This window comes from Lithobates pipiens, unplaced genomic scaffold (assembly GCF_037356315.1).
Source record: "Lithobates pipiens isolate NorthernLeopardFrog02 unplaced genomic scaffold, aLitPip1_a1.2 Scaffold_8, whole genome shotgun sequence".
In the NCBI taxonomy this organism is placed as follows: Eukaryota; Metazoa; Chordata; class Amphibia; order Anura; family Ranidae; genus Lithobates; species Lithobates pipiens.
This window is the reverse complement of record NW_027507903.1, coordinates 201,404,977-201,425,335: the sequence shown is the minus strand read 5'-3', so window position 1 is coordinate 201,425,335 and position 20,359 is coordinate 201,404,977. Positions and strand designations below refer to the sequence as shown.

Genomic DNA, 20,359 nt, shown 5'->3' with positions numbered 1-20,359 from the left:
CTATATGGACACCTTATGTATTTGTACATGGTGATCAAATCCCCCATAATCTCCTCTTCTCAAGAGAGAATAAATTCAGTTCCTCTAATCTTTCCTTATAGCCGAGCTCCTCCTTGCCTCTTATCAGTTTGGTTGCCCTTCTTCCGGTTCCCCCGATATCCTTTTTGAGAACTGGTGCCCAAAACTGCATATTCCAGATGAGGTCTTACTAATGATTTGTACAGGGGCAAAATAATATATTTCTCTCTTCGGAGTCCAATCTTGAGTTGAGTTTGCATACAGTCTTTTTTTTTTTAAGAATTCCCATTTCCGTTTCATGTTCATCAATGGCAATATTCCCCCCAGTCTAAGTCTCGGAGAGCAAGCCTCATCCTTGGAAAATTTGCTCTCTTAAAGTTAAGTGTTTTTATATTAACCGTATGTGTTTGTTGCTTACAGCTAACATTATATAAAATCATGCTATGGTCACTGCTACCCAGATGTTCTTTTATATGAATATGTTTTTACACTGGTAATATTACAGGATGAATGGAGTTAAATCGAGCTAAAGGAAAAAACATGTAATTTTGGATAGAGTAGGGGGAAGGTTATAACCCGTGTCAAGTTTTATTATTTTTTGCCTTCTGCTTCCCATTAGGGAGATTTCACGCCTTGTCCCATAACCAGAGGAAATCCATTCAAAGAGAGGGAATCCCTGGTTGTCACGGGGTAACCCAAACTTTTCCTCCTTTTCTGGGGTCCCCGACCAGCTTTCCAGGCCCCTCCTCTTTGGCAAGTGCCCCCGTAGAATGTCGCTTTCCATGGGGGCAACCGTGCAGGCTCACTCCCAAGCCTCCCTTTCTGCGTCTATTGATGCAGACCAGGCAGCTTGGCCTGAGAATGCATTCAGGTAGAAAACCTTGAGGTTTTGGAACCACTTTCATGTCCAGTATATCTAAAAGCATGTGTTGATTATATTTTAAATGTTTTAACTGCACATTTTCATATACTTGTTCCATATTTTTAAAAACATCTTCAGAGTTTCCCTCTTGTGGCTAACTGTATAGCTGGCATCAATGCTGAACAACTGCAAAGATATAATAAATTACATTAGACAAACAATAACAGATTTCTCTGCCACTATGTCTGAATTCTTTGGAAAAAACTCTTGGTACTTCTGAAACCTTTTCAAATTCTCCTCCAAGTGAAGGGACACCCTTTACTCTGTTGGTGGTTGGGCCAGTCTGGATCCAACATGTTCTGGATCTCTGAGTGCAATCTGTAATTTCAAAGGGGAAAAAGTAGAGAGTTTCCATCTCTGCCCATCCTTGCTTTTAGACTTAGAGATTTAGATTAAAAAAAGGCAGATTTCAATGACTGTCTTGCACTGACTTGTGGCATAAAGAGTGGGTGTACAAATAACTTTTAAAGAAGGCTTACAAGGTTTCTATTTAAACCTATCCACAGAACCAAAACTAAATTGGGGCATCCACACAATACTGGCTTTAACATCTCTAAACATTTCCAATTTGGAGCTCTACCACTTTCAGGCTCTCCTCTGCGCCCCACATGTTCACAAGCATGTATGTATGCCCTGCTTCTGAATCTTCTATGAGCCTAGGGCATTCATGTCACAGGCTGCTTGGACAATCTCCTACTGAGTGACTCCTCAGCCACAACCTTGGCTTTCCCAGTTTCACTGTAGAAGGTCATCTGGTCAAGATACAGTCACACAATGCCACAGTGGCCTACATAAACCATCAGAGGGGCACCTGTAGTCAGGCTACCTTAAAAGAAACAAGTCTGATACTCTTCTGGGTGGAAACCCACATACCAACTCTACTGGCTATCCACATTCCTCAAGTGGACAATTGGTAGGTGGACTTATTAAGTCACCATAGCCTGGATCATGATAAATCGTTTCTGCACCCAGAGATCTTTCATAAAGTCTGTCAAAAGGTGGGGAAAACAAGATGCAAAAATCATGGCCTGCATGTTTATCAACATGCTGAACAAATCTATAACCAAGATCAGGGATTTTTGAGCCTTTGCAGTGGAAGCTCTGGTGATTCCTTGGTCTCAGTCCAAGCTGGCGTATGCCTTCACTCAAAAGATCCTTCCTTGACTGCTGTGTGACAGAGGAGGAAAGGGTTCCTTAATTCTCATCACCCCAAATTTGCCCAGAAGAATGTGGTGCACAGTCACACACACACTTGTCGTGGACGAGCCTCTGCCTCTTTCAAAAAGACCAGACCTACTGACCCAAGGCTCTCTATTACATCTTGCATCTCAGTTCCTAGCTTTTACAGGAAGGCTGTTAAAACCGAAGCCCTAAAAGGATAAGGGTATTTCTGACTCTGTTATTCCCACCTTATTCTGGCTATTCACTTCCTGACTATTCACTTCCCACCTACCTGGCTATTCACTCTTTCAGAGAACTAGGGTAAAAAGGAAGGGTGGCGGGGTCTGTCTCTATGTGAGAAGTGATCTCAAAGAATGTGTGAAAGAGGACCAGGTTGATGGAAAGTGTGATGCGTCTGAGGCATTATGGGTGTTACTGCATATAGATGTGTGTAGTTCAAACATAATCATTGAAGTTTGTTATAGACCACTCGTTGTTATGGGATTTTAACTACCCAGAAATTGACTGGAGTAATGGCACTGCTGAGACAGTTAAAGGGTGCACATTTATAAACCTATTACAAGACAACTTTATGTTCCAGTTTATTGAGGCCCCAAATAGGAACGATGCTCTGTTGGATCTGGTAATCTCAAACCATGCAGAGTTTTTTTTTTACTAATGTTCATATAAAGGAACATCTTGGTAGCAGTGACCAGAACATGATTTCATTTGATGTTAGCTGTAAACAAAAAACACATACGGGAAAGATAAAAACACTTAACTTCGAGAGAGCACATTTTCCAAGGATGGGGGTTGCTCTCCAGGACTTGGACTGGGAGGGAATTTTGGCATCAATGGGTACAAAACAGAAATGAGAATTCTTCAAGTGACTGTTTGTGAACTCACTGCAAAGCATATTCCCATGGGCAATATGTTTAAAAGTCTAAAAATAAAACCTATGTAGCTCATGGCCAAAGTTAAAGTTATAAGCACTAAGAAAAGAGCTTTTAAAAAATATAAAAATGAAGGAACACTAGTGTCGTTTAAATGTTACAAAGAATATAACAGACTATATTAAAAGGAAATCAAGGACACAAAAACTCAAAACAAACAACCAACAAATATATTAATAGTAAAAAGGTCAGGTCTGAGCATGTAGGTCCTTTACAAAATAATCTAGAGTGGGTGACTGGGTACAAAAGAGAAGGCAAATGTATTAAATACTTTCTGCAGCTCTGTGTATACAAAGGAGCATGGGGGAGCTCATGTCCATAATGGGGGTGGTAGTGACACAGCCCCAAACTATCCACAATGGCTCAAAAGGGATATGAAATTCCATATGAAATTAACAGACTGCAGATTGCACCATGTGTAGGGAGGTAAACCAAACACCTGTGGAGGCACTGATATTTAAGATCACTACATTGGTGGATAGTGGAGATTGACATCAGGATTTGTTTTCACATAGACTGTTCTAAAAATCTAATTTTTACATTTGTATATACATGATAGAATAGCGCATCTTCATCCATTTTAAGCTCTGCATATGAACCAATCAGCTTCCAGTTTTTTTTATCAATGCTTAATTGAACAAGCTGAAGATTTTGTACTCCACAGTTTTAGTAAATCAGGGAGAATGATAAGCTCGGCATCACAAATCGGTATCAATACACATAGTCTAAATCAAGTTTTTAAACAGGGGATGACAATGATTACATAACGGTACAAAGAGCATAATTTTCTAACTCCTGAACAAGGGTATAATCTCCAGTCATTCAAACAAGTTCAATTCTTACCATGTTTTTAGTAGCTTAATATGCTTAAAAGAAAGGGTTGGAGGAGGGAACGGTAAGAGGGAGAGATGATATGGCAAGGATCCCCCGGGGGGGGTTTAATTTAGCATTGCTGCATTAAAACCCCCTGGGGTAACCACCCCATATCATTTCTATGTATCTTGGAGTGCGCAGCCCGAACTCTCATATATGAGTGCTTCTTTTTTTTTTTTGTAAGAGGGAGAGATGAAGGGAAAAAAAAAACATAGGCCCAAAGAGGGCTTCTGAGGGGGAACTCTCTTAGTATAATGGCTCAAAATGATGGTGAAGAAAAACAAAATCCTCTGCTAAAGTTCTTACAATGCATATAACTAGCAAACATCACCGTAGTGTCCCTTCAGCTGGTATTTATGACTTTCTACTTCCTGCAGGGAACAGCAGCAGGATGTTAAGGAGGGGGCCTTACAAAGCTAGGCTACAGGAGCTTGATCCCGAAATGCCCAAGAACTACCCACCGATCTGGTGGAAAGGAGTGTGAGCTTTGGTGATGAGTTGTCTTATCCATATAGCGATGGTGGACTTTGAAAGATGTCCCCTGCAGGACCTGAGGGTAGAATTAACAGGGAGTTCCTCTTCCTAACGGAAGCTTTTGTTTTGAGGTAGAATCTGATGGTGCTATATCCAAGCAGTAAAGAGCAAATTTCTTTTGGGTGCTTTAGAGTAGGGCACAAAGATGCAAATAATTATTTTCCTCTTAAAATGTGAGATAAAATAACTCTTTCAAACTTTTTTTTGCAATTTACAAAAATTTAAAATAAAGCCTGTGTTATTTCATCAAAATGTGGGGCATTTTACTTATGAAACTATTCAGTATTTTATCTCATGACATGATATCCAGTGGAGTAGGACTAAAACCCCCGTCCGGTTTTAGTGTTAAGAGGTAACATGGTTTAAATCGTAGAAATATGCCAACTCATAAATCAGTGTGGTCCCTGTAGCATATGCATTAATACAAAAAGGTGACTGGAATACCAGCCAAAGGGAAGGTTTTCACGCGACTCATCTGGAGTATCAAAAACAACCAAGTTAAATTAAGTAAATACAAAATATCTTTATCAATGTCAAATTTTGAATAAAAATCAAGACAATGTCATTAGGGAGATTTCTATTCACTGCTGTCACATAGCCATAACAGGAAGTCAGAGGAAATCCCTAAACATTAAAAGAATCCCTTAGGGACCCCCAGCTTGCTGGAAGCAGTGTCCCCCATTGGAAGATTTCCCCTTTATTATTTTTCTGGGGACAATTTTTGATTTTCCTTTAATTTTACTTACAATGTTAATGGTATGCAGGAGAAATAGAGAGGGTAAATCTCCCTAACAGGGGCACAGACCGCAAAAAAAAAAACCTGACAGGGTTTGCGTTTAGTTATACTTTAAAGTGGAGCTCCAGCACCACCACCAGAAAATTTTAAGTCAGCAGCTGCTGACATTTAATATTAGAACACTTACCTGTCCAGGGATCCCGCAATGTTAGAACCCCAGCTGATTTTTCAGTCCGCTTCCAGGTGCTGCAGCTGCCATTCCTTGTAAGGGAAACCGATAGTGAAACCTTGCACATTCACAAAGCATGTTGTGCTTTGTGAATGGTCCAGCAGCAGGGGAAGGAGGAGAGGGGCCGAACTTTTGGGGGACCTCGTCTCAGCAAGGTCACCCGGAAGTGGGGACAGGTACCTGTCAAAAACAGGTACCTGCTCACCCCCTCCCCCTGAAAGGTGTCAAATGTGGCAACAGATGGGGGGAAGCACACAAGCAGAGTTTACACTTTCGGATGAAGCTCCGCTTTAAGTAAAATCGGCCTCAGTGATTTCGTGTTTTTTCATATTTAGGTTTCTATGCATTATTGTTGAGAAACTGATTCAAAGGTAGAGGGTGCTCATAATTGGCTAGTATATTTTTGCATTCCTTAAACACCTCATGCCTGGACCACTAAGGGCCGAAGGCGGCTTTCGGCGCTTCTCGGTGGCCAAAAACCACCGAGAATGGCCGAGAGCGGCCGAAAGCTGACAAGAAGAGCCAAAGGCGGCCGAAAGCCGCCGAGAAGGGCCGAAAGCGGGCGAGAACTACTGGGCGCCGCCGAGATACACAGGACATCTTGGCGGCACCATTTTTAAAAATAAAACCTGAAAATAACACTGACAAGGGGACAACGATGGACAAGGCTGCAATGATAGACCGGCTACAATGATGGACAAGGCTGCATGACAAAGCTGCATATGACACAAGACTGCAATGATGGACAGGCTGCATGACAAGGCTGCAAATGACACTGACAAGGCTTCAGATGGACACTAATAAGTCTGCATTGATGGGCATTTAAATGTAAGTTTTTTTTTCCCTTAAACTTCCCTCCTAAACTTGGGGTGCGTGTTATACGCCGGCGCATGTTATACGCTGATAAATACGGTATTTGTTGAGGGATTTTAGGTCTTGGATTAGACAAATACCCTCACCAGTGTTGAATAGAATGCTTTATCCTGTAGGTGTACTTGCACAAGTACTTGTTGGGACAACAGATGTTTCAGGGAATTCTGAAAATCTCTCCTTGGGCAGATTTTGTTTGATCTGAGGCAAATCATGCACACATGGACATTTTAAGCAGTTTATCAGCAGGCGAGTTTATTGACGGTTTTCTGAATGTCCTAAAATCATGTTCAGGAGAGGGAATTCTGACCACAAAAACTGCTGAACACTGTTAAATGCACCTAAACGCTAGGCAAGTTTTGCACGTCTGTTTATTTAAAAGGCTTCTTAAATTCTTTAATTCTGGCCAATTAAACTCCCAAACTCTGCCTCTTGGGTGAGTTTAAAACTCTGATTTTCCTCCTGTCAGGATAAACAGTGTTTACAAGAAACACTGTTTACATAAGGCCTTATGGCTAGGTACTGTTGAACAAAATGTGTACTGGATTGATTAAACTGAAGAAATCCTGAGGCATAAGGAGTATGATTGATGTCACTTAACCCCCGTCATGCATCAAAATGCGTTGGACATCTATGATTTAGGAGCTCCAAAAAAATAAAATCTCGACTTTATATGTTCTGATGTGGCAATAACACGGACATGAAAGAACGATTTCTAAAGTAACTTTTTTTTTTTTTTTTTAAATAAAATCTCTACATGGTAAAATTATAGCTATTATTACTGATGAATGTTGCCAACATTACACATCATATATGTTATCTTATACATTGACTTTCAACATCATACCAAATGTATTTGCTTTTTTATTGTTTCTGAAACATAATAAACGAGGAGTTAAAATTACCAAGCTGTAGGCAAAACAATCAATGGAAATTAAGAAATCCTTATATTTGCTAACCTTCTTACGCAGGCTTCTATCATATCACTTGCCATAAGTTTAAGACGTTGCTCCAAGTGATTGGCAAACTCTGTTTCTGGCCAGTGAAGATCATGAATAAATTGTTGCAGTGCATCTAACTTCCAGAACAAATCCTCTGAGGTTGAGGAGCCATTGCTAGAAGACATACAAAAACTATAAATACATTTCCCCTGCAAAAAAATTGCAGATGATCTAACGATATTCACCGATTATGAGCAACCATCTTCATATAAGGCATTATGACTTTAGATTTTTTTTATTATTCTAAAAAAAAAAAAAACACACTCTAGCATGTTAGGAACGCCTATGATTAAGACCCCATGGGCGGGGTGAAACATGTCAAGGGGTATGGCCCGAAGAGAGGCATTGACTGAGACTTTCACATGTATATGCCCACACTAGGATCGTCATTACATTCTGTATTTGTTCAAAACCCAAGTAAAAAAGAAAAAAAGAAAGCCATCTCTACCTTATACAAATGTTTTTTTCCCTGCAGCTGCTAGACTATACACTATAACCTCCCCCAACTTCAAGTTGACACACTTTTAAGATCATTGTTTATCTTGGGGAACAATCAAAGCTACAATTTTCCTGTGAGATGATGCTTTGGATTTTCCAGCATTCTTATACAACTCCAAATCGCTCATACCCTTTGGGCCTATGCTCCTCTTTTTGATGCCTGAAATGTAAACAATTGGAAGCAAACTCGATCCATGTGCTGGTTGTCCCCCAAGATTAAACTATTTTGGAAAACAATTGTGCATTATGCTACAGCACACTTAGTAAACTACTTACCTCTAACCCCTGAATGGCCACTCTTTGGCCTAATCAGCAGCTCAGGTGTTAAAATCTCAAGATGATGTAAACTCCTCCTAATTATCATATCCTCTGTAGCATGAACAACCATTTTACATACGTAATTCTACCCATAACCCCCCCCCCCCCCCCCACTATTTCTTTGTTTGATAGACAAAATCTCTTATGTTTTCCGCATGAAATGGGTGGAGGCCTCCTTACATAAGGAGTCACTTGATATCTGGGAATCTTTCATTCAGACCTTGCCTACAGATACCCAATAATTGATAGTACAATGTTTTCAATATACCCAATGGTTTCAAACCAGACTATTAACCCAATGACCTTCCAATTGATATCCTACACTTAGTTTAAAATTAATATATATTTTACACTTTAACAGCGAAGGCTGCCCCTCTTTCCATTATCTGCTAGTTGTTAAACTGACCACCATGCAATGTCCATCCTTTGACCCAGCACTGATCTCTGCTTCTCAAACTATACTAACAAACTGTATGCTGTAAATTTTGTATTATTCTACTGGCCAAATGTTGTGGCCATTTTCACTATTAACTGCATTCTTGCATCCAAAAAAATAAAAATAATAAACAAATGTGACAAGGCCTTTTTCCAAGTTTGTGCATTTTACGTTTGACACCAAAAATAAATGGACAAACATAAAGAGGACAACAAGACCTATTTAAAAAGGACAGCCAGACTCGGTGTCTGGGCTGAATGAATTTTGGTTTGTACCTTGTGACCTGACCTATGCTCTTTGTATGCTTCTTCATTACTGACCTGGCTTACTCCTGAGTGGCTTAGGTCCCGCCCTGTACCTTTGCGTATTCAGTTTCTGACCAGCTTTATCTCTGACCCTAATTCTGTGCATGATTTCATACTACTCTGCCTGCTTGTTGCTGACCTTGGCCTGCTTTGGGACTTTGCTATTGTTTCAGACCCTGTCCCATGATACCTGTCAACTGCCTGTCATGGACTGCTCCAAGATCCAGCCGCAGTCTTCTACAAAAATGCCTGCTGCCATTATTGGGGGACTCTACTTTCCTGAACCCAATGTCTAGCCAGAGTTTCTCTTCAACTTTTGCTGGTGGTTTCTCTGGCTTACAAGCTGACAGCTTGCCCGACACTCCTGTTTACAGGTGTCTGCACAACACTCATGTTCCAACTGTCCCTTAGTGACATCTGACTTACTTTCAGAAGCACTTGTGCTAGAGGTACAAGAGAGACTGCCCTTGTGATTTTAGTGTTCTATCAAGTATGTAACACTGACAGCCTGCAACTGTACCGGTGTGTTTTGATAGACTCGCATGCAATTTTGACAGGTAAGTCACTGTGACATGACAAAGTCAGGGTAAAATCAACCACTACAATGCCCCCCTTTGGTCAGTGTCTGGAGCTTCCTATGGACTGGGTCAGAGTATGGACTCCTCCTTTACTAGATGGATCAGTCTAAGTTTTTTTTTTTTTTCAATCAGAGAAGTGGAGATGCAAAGTAAACCCTTCCGATACACCACGGTGCTTTGGGAACCCTTTGTCATGTACCAAATGTTTATTTATAGGCAACAATTGCACATAGATAATGAAAATAAATTCTTCTTTTAAAAAAATAACCAGCATTAGGACAGATCTATATTATTCAAAAAGTAAAACTGCATACTTTTTACCATGTAAGAGAAATTGCACATTTTCAGCTTGTGGGGATTTTGTAAATGCCCCTCACAGAGTAAAAATCACAAGGCAGAAAAGACAATTTTTAGAGTGTTAAGACTAGTCATTAACACCTTGACACAATACAATTAAAGTAGGTCCAAGGAAATTCCTGGTTGTCACCAGATCACTAAAAATAGTTTCCAAATGGAAGATATCTAATATATATATATATATATATATATATATATTTTTTTTTTTTTCTATTTCTGTTCTGTTTACAGCCCAAAATTTGGGATTTTCCTTTACTTAAATTTTTGACAATAACAGTTAAAATTAGAAAATGTGAGGGTGAAGCATAGATAGCAATAAATACCTGAAAGGTGTTTTTCACACTCTATCCCAAACTAAAAAAAAGTTTTACCTTTAGTTATACTTTAAGCCTGTCAACAAAAGTATTATCCTCCCCCCCCTTTTTTTTAATCAAAATATGCATATTCCAGTTGAAGAAATTAGGACATATTTTGTTACTTAATAAAATCTCTTACGGTGAAAACTGTCTTAAATATGGAGAAAAAATAACTGCAAAATTGTTGCACAAAAAATGACAGCTGTGCATGAGTGCATGTTAATAAACTAACAGTTGATCATTAATGAAAGTCTTTTGTCTATAAATGTTGTCTGTACCTTTAAGGATGTTTGCTCTTATTTTCAATACCAACAAATATTAAGGTCTAGCCAAGTTATCCCTTGAGGCAAAACTCCCAGTAGACCAATCAGAGAAAACACTAAACATTACACTTATGAACTGCCTAATATCTCCCAAACCTTAAGATCTAATGCCCCAAATGTACTATTATAACAGGAGCAGTAAAAACAACAAAATGCCATAATGAACCATCTCATGGACAATTTACATGTTATCACTCTATAGCCCCTTATGGAAACATCACATTTAGTGTATAGTTTTTTTCCATTAAATCATTTTCTTTTTTTCTATTTTCATATGTCAACAGAAAGGCCATAGAAATTAAACACATTTTGAACAGTTGTACAAATGATGCAAACTAGACAAATTACGGTAGGCAAGTCCCCCATTTGTGGGGATGCTGGCACGTACATACAATATGATGTTTGTTAAGAATGCTTACCTCCTAATTTTATTCATTAAATAAACTATTTTTAATTTTAATGTTTTAATTTTACAGACTTTTTTTTAAAATAATCTATTTATTCCTTTAGTTTACTCCTACTTTCCTTACAATTGTGTTTTTTTTTTCTTTAGGTATTAGTCTCTCTGCAAACATGCATTAGTATTTTACCCTATTATTTTCAACTAAAACCCCCAGCAATTTGTGTTTGTATTATTTCAACAACTACAACATTTGTCTCATGGGTATCTGCAATTAACGGCAGCATGCCAACTATCCCCAGGTTACAAACTACCATGTGTGCAAGTTGATAACCAATCCCTTGTAGCAGCCTTCTAGTAGAGGATAATATTACAATCAAAGGCTTCTATGCAGACATGTAAAGGCTCAATACATTCTAGTAAAACAACAAGTGTGCTTTAGGTTATGCCCACAGGACCAAATACTACAAAGAAACAGATTAGCACTGCCTTTACAGTTAATGAGCATAATTAAAACTAACAATAAAGATGTTAATGCTTAAAATAAAATATAGCTAATATTTTCAATAATAATTTAGCATTTTAGTCAACTGATCCATTATACATATGTAAAGATTAACTAACCCTGCACTGTATGACCATGTGTGATTATGTTATTATTATTATTATGTTAATATGTAGATATTTTAGATTGTTAACTTCTTCATCCATTGATGTGATTCAGTGTTTGCTGTAAAGCTCTGCATAACTGAAAACCTCAACTAGAATAAACTACACTTATTTATATTATCCACAGTATGTTGCAAAGCTCCTTGAAGTGCACCTATTTATATTAAAAAGCCTAATTCCAGCCATAGATGGATCAAAATCAGCAGGTTCAGCAGGAACCGGTCAAATTTTGATAAATGTATGGGCAGGCTGCTTATACTTAAACCTCAACCAACCTGTCCCCCCCCCCCCCCCCCCTTTTAGATTGCTGCCAGCAGTGCTCATTGTATTCTGATGGTGAGGAATCCTCCCGCTGTCAGAATACAAGAACGCAGCCGGAGGGATCCCTACATAAACACAGTGTAGAAATTGCATGATCTATGCATTGCCTTAGATAAGTGTTGCCTTGAAGAGATAGTAAGGCAACCCCCTGGCTCAGTGTTCACTTTTTTGTTTTTTTAAATAAACTATACTATAAAGTTGTAACTTTCCTGGAATATTGTAAAAGTGCTTCTGCTGTGAAAAGTGCTTAAAAAATAAGGCCTACTATCACTTTATGTTAAGGGAGATTTTTAGTAGCTCAGTACTGATACTAATATCGCTAGAGATAAATCGCTAGGAGTAGCGAATGATTGCAAAACAGATGGAAACATGTCTCTGTATGGAGCTTAAAAACGATCACTGCCGTTCTGCTTAATCACCTACTGAAAGCAGCTTCAATAGCTTGTAATCCTTGCTAATGTTCTGATTTAAGCCCGTACCACGACCCCTGCCCCAGGTTTCCCATTTCAGAGTGGCCGATTTGCAGCATCCTATGGAGACACCACTGTATGCAGGAACTACAGTTGTGGCTCCATACATTGTGTGCATCAATAATAACACACAGCTACATACCTTGGAATGATAAGGCACTCCCCTGATTCTCACCTTCTTCAAGATAACAGATTCAAGACTGCACTCTCCCACTGTTAACTCTTTCCCATGAAGACTGGAAGTTCAGGGAAGCAGCAATAAGAGAGCAGCAGCCAGCAACACTGGAAGCTGTAAATTGCGAATGCTTGGGTAAGAACTTTAACAAATAGTTTTCTGTACATTTTATTTGTGCTCAATTTGATAAGCTAAAAAATGCACAGGGTTTAATATTTAATGAACTGACTACCAGCAATGGTTAATGTTCTCTGTAGCAAAATTTAAATCATCCTTGTAGTAATAGCCTTTCTATCTACTAAAAATACTACATTGAAGCCTCCCAAATCACTATAATCTAATCAGGTCTTATCTTCTCTAAAGTTGATTATGAAACATTTTGGATACATTACATCATTCTTTCAAATGCCCTAATATAAGGTACCGCAAGATGCCTACTGATATGAATGTTGGAAGCAAAAGTTAATTCCCACACCATTTTGCAGCACAGCTTTTACTCTTGAACAGCAGGAGCAAAAAAAAATGACCATGTATTGGTGGCCGGGAAAGTAAAATATGCCAGTGTCAATGAGTGAACAAAAAGGAAAAAAGGAAAGTCCTCCCATCAGGGGTGAGTGGGAATACCCCCCCCCCCATGCTGATGGTAAGTGGAAGTACCCCTAGTGTCAGTGATAACAGTCACACACCTATCTGGGACTGGTGTCAGTAACAGACCACTCCTCTGGGCCCAGGTGTTAGTGACATTTTCCCCTACCGCACTTCCCCCTCCTTCCCTCACACTGGTGTCAGTAGGATAACAAAGGAATCCCCTTGACATACACTGATAACACCTTGATAATCTGCAAAAAACTCTTTGGGACATTGTGGCTGAAACAATACAGTTACCATCGGGTGTTGGAACGTTTTGCACCAGCTGTCACTCTACTCAGTGTCTCCCTAGACATGAAATGAAAAAGCCCTGCATGCAGGCTCACTGCAGCCAACAAGCTGTAGTTTTGGGGACCACTGATCTGGGCCGTCTTTCAATTGAAATTAACCATGTTTTCCTGGTAAGTCATTGTGTAGACAATCTAAATATACACTATTATTGCTGCTTGATTTTTCTTGGTACTCTGAAGACAATACCACAGGTAGGGCTTATTTACATGGCCAGTAAAAATTGTGCATTTAGATGTGCACTGCGCATAGCTTTGTGCGCATCTAAAACCCAGCACTATAGTAATCAATGAGCTTATACACATAGCTGCACCTTTAGACGCATATTCTATGCAGGATCTTCTCCCAGCAAGAACCTGCGTTCATGCAAAAAATTCATATATGCCTGTGTGAATGGACCCAAAGACAGTAATAACTATAAGGATCTATGGTATATCTCTCTTCACTAGGTAAAAACCAGGGCCATCTGAAGGCCATTGCAATTAAAGCACCCCCTTACATAAACTCCAAAAATAATTTTTACAATTCTTGCTCATTAACTATGGGCCTGAAAGTGCTAGCAGGGCTATAAGGCCCTTTTCACACTGAGTGTAACATACACACATTTATAACACATTTCTAAACAAGTATGAATGCATGGTATAATTCACACTGTGCATTCACCAGTGTTTAGGTGTATTCAGATTACTTGCATTTACTTACAAAAATTGAATTCTTTGTATACTCTAAAAGCATTCTAAACCAAGGCACATTTATGCCTCATCCACACAGGCACTGAGGACTGTATACTATAAACGGGCCATTTTTGTCAGCATCCCTACTTCAGGTGTGGGTGTGCAGGTAGCCTATTCAAGCCTCTTAGGAGACAGTGGCTGCAGGGACAGATATGTCTGTCCATATGTGACAGGCATGCGGGTGAGAAGCCCTGAACAGTGTTCGCACTTGGGGGCCACTCACCCGCACCCACGACACATTAGGATGAGCGGTTGCTTCCATTTATCTGCTGTGTTTTAATAGACTTAAATTGGTTCTCTGCAGGTATATCTGAAATCTAGAGAAGCCAGAAAAACAGCTAATTCATGGTATATGGACCTCAGCGCATGAGTAAATGATATTATATATATATATATATATATATATATATTATAAACAAAACTCAGAAGGTAAATGTGAATGCAGCAGAAGTAAAGTTAATCACCTAGTGATGAAAAGCAGAGGCAACAATTTCAATGAAGACTGTGTTCAGAAAACAGAAGTTTTAGGACTTTTTTTTAGCCAACAATGCAGATTTTAGCGAAAAAAAATTGGATGCAAAACATGGAAAAAGTATATAAAGTACACCCAAAATATATGGGTGTAACAATACAAATGATATCAAATATAATATCAAAACAGTCCACCAAAAAAGCAAAATAAATAAATAAAATATAAAAAAAATGAAATGATGGAATCAAATCTTCTCTGTATGATTAATCTCCAACACCGTGGCTTGCTAAAGTGCAGTGTGCTTGAATCTTGCAAAAAAACAAAACAAAAAAAACACATAATGTGCTTCACCTGAAGTGTCATACAAATCTGCTCACCAGATATCTCCGGCCACTAGGTGACCACCAAGCATATAATAAATGGAGCCTTCCTCCGTTAGCTGGAATCTTCCAAGCCAGAAATCACTCCAAACAACTGTTAACAGTACCGATCAAAGTTCATTCAATCATAGATGGTATTTGGTGATGCCTCCAATTATTAGCAGTAATACACTCTGAAGTGTACATCCAGCACTCTATTTTTAAATCTGTAGAAATTGGCTCCAAACCCCCTCCCCCAAATACGAGTATATTATACTATATTTGATATAACTGCTAATAATTGGAGGAATCACAATCATCATCTATGCTTGAATGAACTTTGATTAGTACTGGTAACATTTGTTTGGAGCAATTTCTGGCTTTGAAGATTCCAGCTAACGGAGGGTGGTTCCCATTATATGCTTGGTGGTCACCTAGTGGCCGGAGACATCTGGTGAGCAGATCTGTAGTGACACTTAGGGTGAAGCACATTATGACACTTAGGGTCAAGCACACTGCACTTTAGAAAGGCACAGTGTTGGAGATTAATCATACACAGAAGATTTGAGTCAATTTTTTTTTTTTTTTTTGGTGGACTGTTTTGATATTTATGATATAATTTGTATTGTTACACCCACATACTTTTGAGTGTACTTTATATAATTTTTTCACATGTGTTTTGCGTCCAATTTTTCTTCACTATATACTGTATTAGTGGTTACTAATTTTTTGGTGCAGCATCACATTATTGTTGGTATTCACGTTTTGGTGCCGTTTCTCATTATATATTTTCAATGCAGATTTTAGCATGTGTGAAAAATTAAAAAAACTGCTAATGTAACAGTGTGGATAAACAATTGTCCTAAACAAAAAAGCACCTGAAAAAAAAATGTGTTTCTCCCCACCCATATGTGTCACAATCTGCATTCTATTGGGGATTCAGGTGCATGTACATAGGAAGAGCAAACCCCAAGGTAATGATCTTGAGAAGAAGCTGTGCAGCCAGGCTTCATAGTGAGGATCGGCAAGTCTATGACTTGGTAGGGGGATTTAGGACACCAATAAGTATAACAGCACTAAACGTGGGACACGTTTTGTACTGTTCTTCCCCTGACTTCAAGTACGGTTGCATTTTTGTTACTCCTATTGACCACAGTCTGGCCTCCAAACAATTTGACAGGAAGTGAACTGGTCCATTGTTTAAAGGGCCTGAGGACTCCTGAGACCCAATCTCTTCAGAGTACATCAGCAGCAAACTTGTGGCACGATTATACAAGCATGCAAAAAGCAGCACATCACGCACAACAATAAATATCACAAGTTAAGTCATGCATTATAAGCATGCACTAGAAGAACATTCAAATGTACACACGTGGATTCATATAAAGAAGTCATCCAGGATGGTGGTGTAAAACTAGGTATCTGTGGAAGGTTAAGAGTCAAGCTTGGAACTTTTGGAAGAGGTACACTAGGAAGACTGTTGGTGATGCTTCTGTAATAAAAAAAAAACCCAGGAATACAAAAATAAAAAACGTTTTGCTAGCTAACAAAAGTTTCCGCTTGATGCATATTTACCTCTTTTTAAAGTAGAAGATTAGTTAAAATGTTTTTCTCTCTACAACTTTGGTGACCTAAATGAAGTATGTCCCACATCAGGCAGGTGGCTGAATCCTATAGAAATCTTTATGGCAGGGTGCCTGTTCTTATTGGTGCTGAACTGGTACTGAGATGGTTAATAGTTTGAGGTCTTCACTCTGAACTGCATTAGAGATGTGCCGATGGGAACCCAGCCCTAATCTAATGCAAAAAGCCCATGCAATGTTCATTCTGAATGTACCACAAACTCTGAATATAAACAACGATCCTGTCATTCATCCAAGCTGTCCACCACCCCTCCCCCCAACATCACCACCACCATTATGTGGTTCTGAAGACCCAATGCTACTAACCACTGTAGTGCTGGAAGAGAATCGGGCAGAAATTATTTCTACAAGATCCAGCAGCCTGCATATTATTGAATACACTTCATTACAGATTAATTAGGTCAAAAAACTTGTAGAGGAAAAGAATTGCTAAACTTTAGCTTTAAAGCCGATCAAATATATGTGACACCTGAAATAAAATTTAAATAACAATTTTATTAAACGAATGCTAAAGGACAACTTCAGCTAAAAACAACCTTTTCTAGTTCTGAATCGAGTGTGTATGCGGATGGGATAGAACCCTTTTGTTTGCTTCTATGTAGAGATCTTTCTGAGATACAAACTTAGAACTTTTATCTTGTCCTTACTGGGGAGATTTCTCCTCTTCATAGTTAAGGGTATCAATAAGTGTCTGCAAACATGACTCAGAAATCTATAAATGAATGGCAAAGGTACTAACCCTTCCTCTTTTCTATCTAGAACGAAAAATGCGTAACTACAGCGGAGTTTAGCTGCTTTTGCAGCCAGAAATAGCATTGTGACTAAAAAATAAACCAAAACTACCCATCTCAATTAAATTATTAGTATTGATTAAAGTAATTGACTGAAGCTAGAGTTCAAACTTAATTTTGTCCCCAGTGAATACTTATGGGTAAATCCAACATCACAAATTCAGAGTCAAGGGTTGATTGAGTGGACCCCAAAGACCAATCAAAGAATCTATACAATAGATAATACAAATATGAGTCTAACTAATGACATGCACATTCTACAGGTGGGCTACAAACATAAGGGTGATTGTGGTACAACTTGCGTAAACATCAATTCTAAACATTAATATTTTGTATGACACCATACAACTACATACAGAATCATACAACTTACTTCACTGGCTGCCATGTTTCTTGTTCAAACCCTTTGTGAATAGACTGTGCAATTGAAGATTCCATGAGATCAATATAGCGAATCACTAGTGGCACAAAACATTCTTGAACATGTTTGTGAAATTTGCCATTGCATAACAAAGCTTTGGAAGAAAAATAGAATGCCGTTAATTTAAGCAACAGAAACTCAGATGCTTTATTACTGATGAGTTAAAGTGGTTGTAAACTCTCAAATACCCAGTAAAGTGAACAGCCGCAGATGATACACAGCGAATAAATCCTCCTAAAGGTTTTACTTTCTTATCTGCAGTCTTCTCTACCCTACAACCCTGCAAAAGGGCAGACAAGTCTGCATTTGTCTGTATCACAGAGGAGGGGAAAGATTGCAGTTACAGTAGAATACAGTAGAGAATAATTGATCCCCCCCCCCCCCCCAGCGTTTTGTAGCTTCAAAACGCTCTGACTGAGGTTTACACCCACTTTAAGTAGATGTAGATTTGGCCATTCAATAGTTCTACTGCATTCTGAGTGGGGTCGGAGGGGCTCAGCAACAGTGCTTCTTTAATTTATTTAGCAGTCACAGCTACTTCTTGTCACAACACATGCTGTAAATCAATTGTATACAGTACATTTCTAGAACACATGAGTAGTGATGGTCATAAAATATTTTTTCTACTCAAGATGACTTATGAAGATTATTGCTTCACCCCAGCCCCCCCCCCCCCACCCACCACACACACACTTTCCTCAACCATGGATGGTAATAGGTCCTTGATATAGAAGTTTTCTAATACACACTAATGTCACCATTACATGATGAAGATGGAAGATATGGTTTACCCTTTCTTCCGCTTAAACCCCCCCCCCCCCCCCATCTCTTGCTGCTAGGACAGTGGTTAAAAACCTGAAGTGTTCAGCAGTGAGCAATTCAGATCAGTGAAAGGAATTTCTCAAGAGTCTCCCCTGTTATATAAGAAGAATCCAGAGCTGCACTTGTTAGTATGATTGTAGGTTTAAAATAATCATTTTTAAAGCATGATACTGTAGCAACATAATAACCTATTAGAGGGGCAGCCATAACATGCAAAACATCACTGTTACCCAATATAACTGATTGTCATTTGTGCCCCCCACAGATCCCAATTGTTGTCCCATCCTTTATCTCTGTAGGAGAAAATAATGGGATAATAATGAGGATTGTGCTTTATAAATCAACACAAATCTATTGATATCACAGCTACTGAACATGTAACGGGGAACTGAAGCCAAACGGACAAATATACAGTATAAATGAATTACTGTTTATGTGATGACTAAGACTCACACATCTGAAACAAACAGCAAAATCCAGAACTTCGCCTCCAGTCAGGTCTCTGTACTACGAATGTGGCTCACCATACTAACAAGATATTGCCTGTTCTTTTATCCCCCCCCCCCCCCCATATTAGCATAGCTAAACAACTCTGCTTCCAGCCAAAGTGCTTGAACCCCATTAGGACAATAGCACAATCTCACCCAGATTTCTGGTGTGCAGGTATTTATGGTAAGATAATAAAGAGAAACAGCTTTAGCCCTATTTAAAATACATAATTAATTTGTAATGAATACATAACTGGACTAAACGTATTTTGTTTTAAATTTGCTGTAATGTCATGTTAGGCTACTTCCACACTGAGGTGCTTTACAAGTGCTATAACGCTAAAAATAGCACCTGCAAAGCAACATTAAAGTACCTCTCCTGTCACTCCAGTGTAAAATCATGAGTTCTTTCACACTGGAACGGTGTGCTGGCAGAGCACCAAAAAAAGTCCTGCTAGCAGCATTTTTGTATACACTACTCCTAAAATGCCCCTGCTCATTGAAATCAATGGACAGTGGCGCTTTGAACCATTTTTCAGCCGTTAGCAGGGGTTAAAATCAACCCTGTTAACGAGCGAAAAGCACCGCAAAAACTACAGTAAAGAGCAATTTACCCCCGACGCCCGCCCCGGGTGAAAGAGCCCTTAACATCAATAATTACTGCAGGCATGCTTGTTCTTTATAACCTCTGTCTGCATTATAACTAAGATTTATAACCAGAATCCTTGTTTTTTATTTCTCTGTAAATAAAAAAACAAAACTAAAAGCTTTATGCTATTCTTCTTGGCTGTCTGCGATCTGAAGACAACTGAGCTTTGTTGTTTCTAAAAGCTATGGTAAAAATATGCACTAAAGGGATCAAATATAAGAAAGTAGCAGTAAAATTAATCAAGGTAAAAAATACCACAGAATATGTCCCTTCACAGCACATCAATCCTGTGATTTCTCATGTGGGTGACACAGATTTACTAGTAGAAGTAGTTCATTTGTACATGAATTTCATCTGCATTTCCATCAAACTTTAATTCACCAATTCTTCGCTCACCTACCTTTTCCTCACTAGCTACTAAGTGATAGGGATCAAGGTTATGGTACATGAAAATGGTTTCTCATGTCCAGGCGTAAAGTCACATGCATTGATTACTTTGATCCTCTCTGTTGTAGGTCCCTGTTGAGTACAGTTTGTGTGA

General features: G+C 38.9%; 1 protein-coding gene across 13 annotated transcripts in view; it reads right to left on the bottom strand.

Moving 5' to 3' along the window:
- The window catches only part of CADPS2 (calcium dependent secretion activator 2), an 852,012-nt gene that overhangs the window by 197,592 nt on the left and 634,061 nt on the right, over nt 1-20,359 (bottom strand). For 9 of the 13 annotated variants that reach the window (XM_077471987.1, XM_077471989.1, XM_077471994.1 and 6 more), the window contains 3 exons: nt 17,812-17,953; nt 16,377-16,496; nt 7,256-7,411 (listed from right to left, as the gene is read on the bottom strand). In XM_077471987.1, coding sequence (XP_077328113.1) covers nt 7,256-7,411; nt 16,377-16,496; nt 17,812-17,953 — 418 coding nt within the window. The remainder of the gene's footprint in view (nt 1-7,255; nt 7,412-16,376; nt 16,497-17,811; nt 17,954-20,359) is intronic. The other 4 variants (XM_077471992.1, XM_077471993.1, XM_077471995.1 and 1 more) reach the window with 1 other exon arrangement.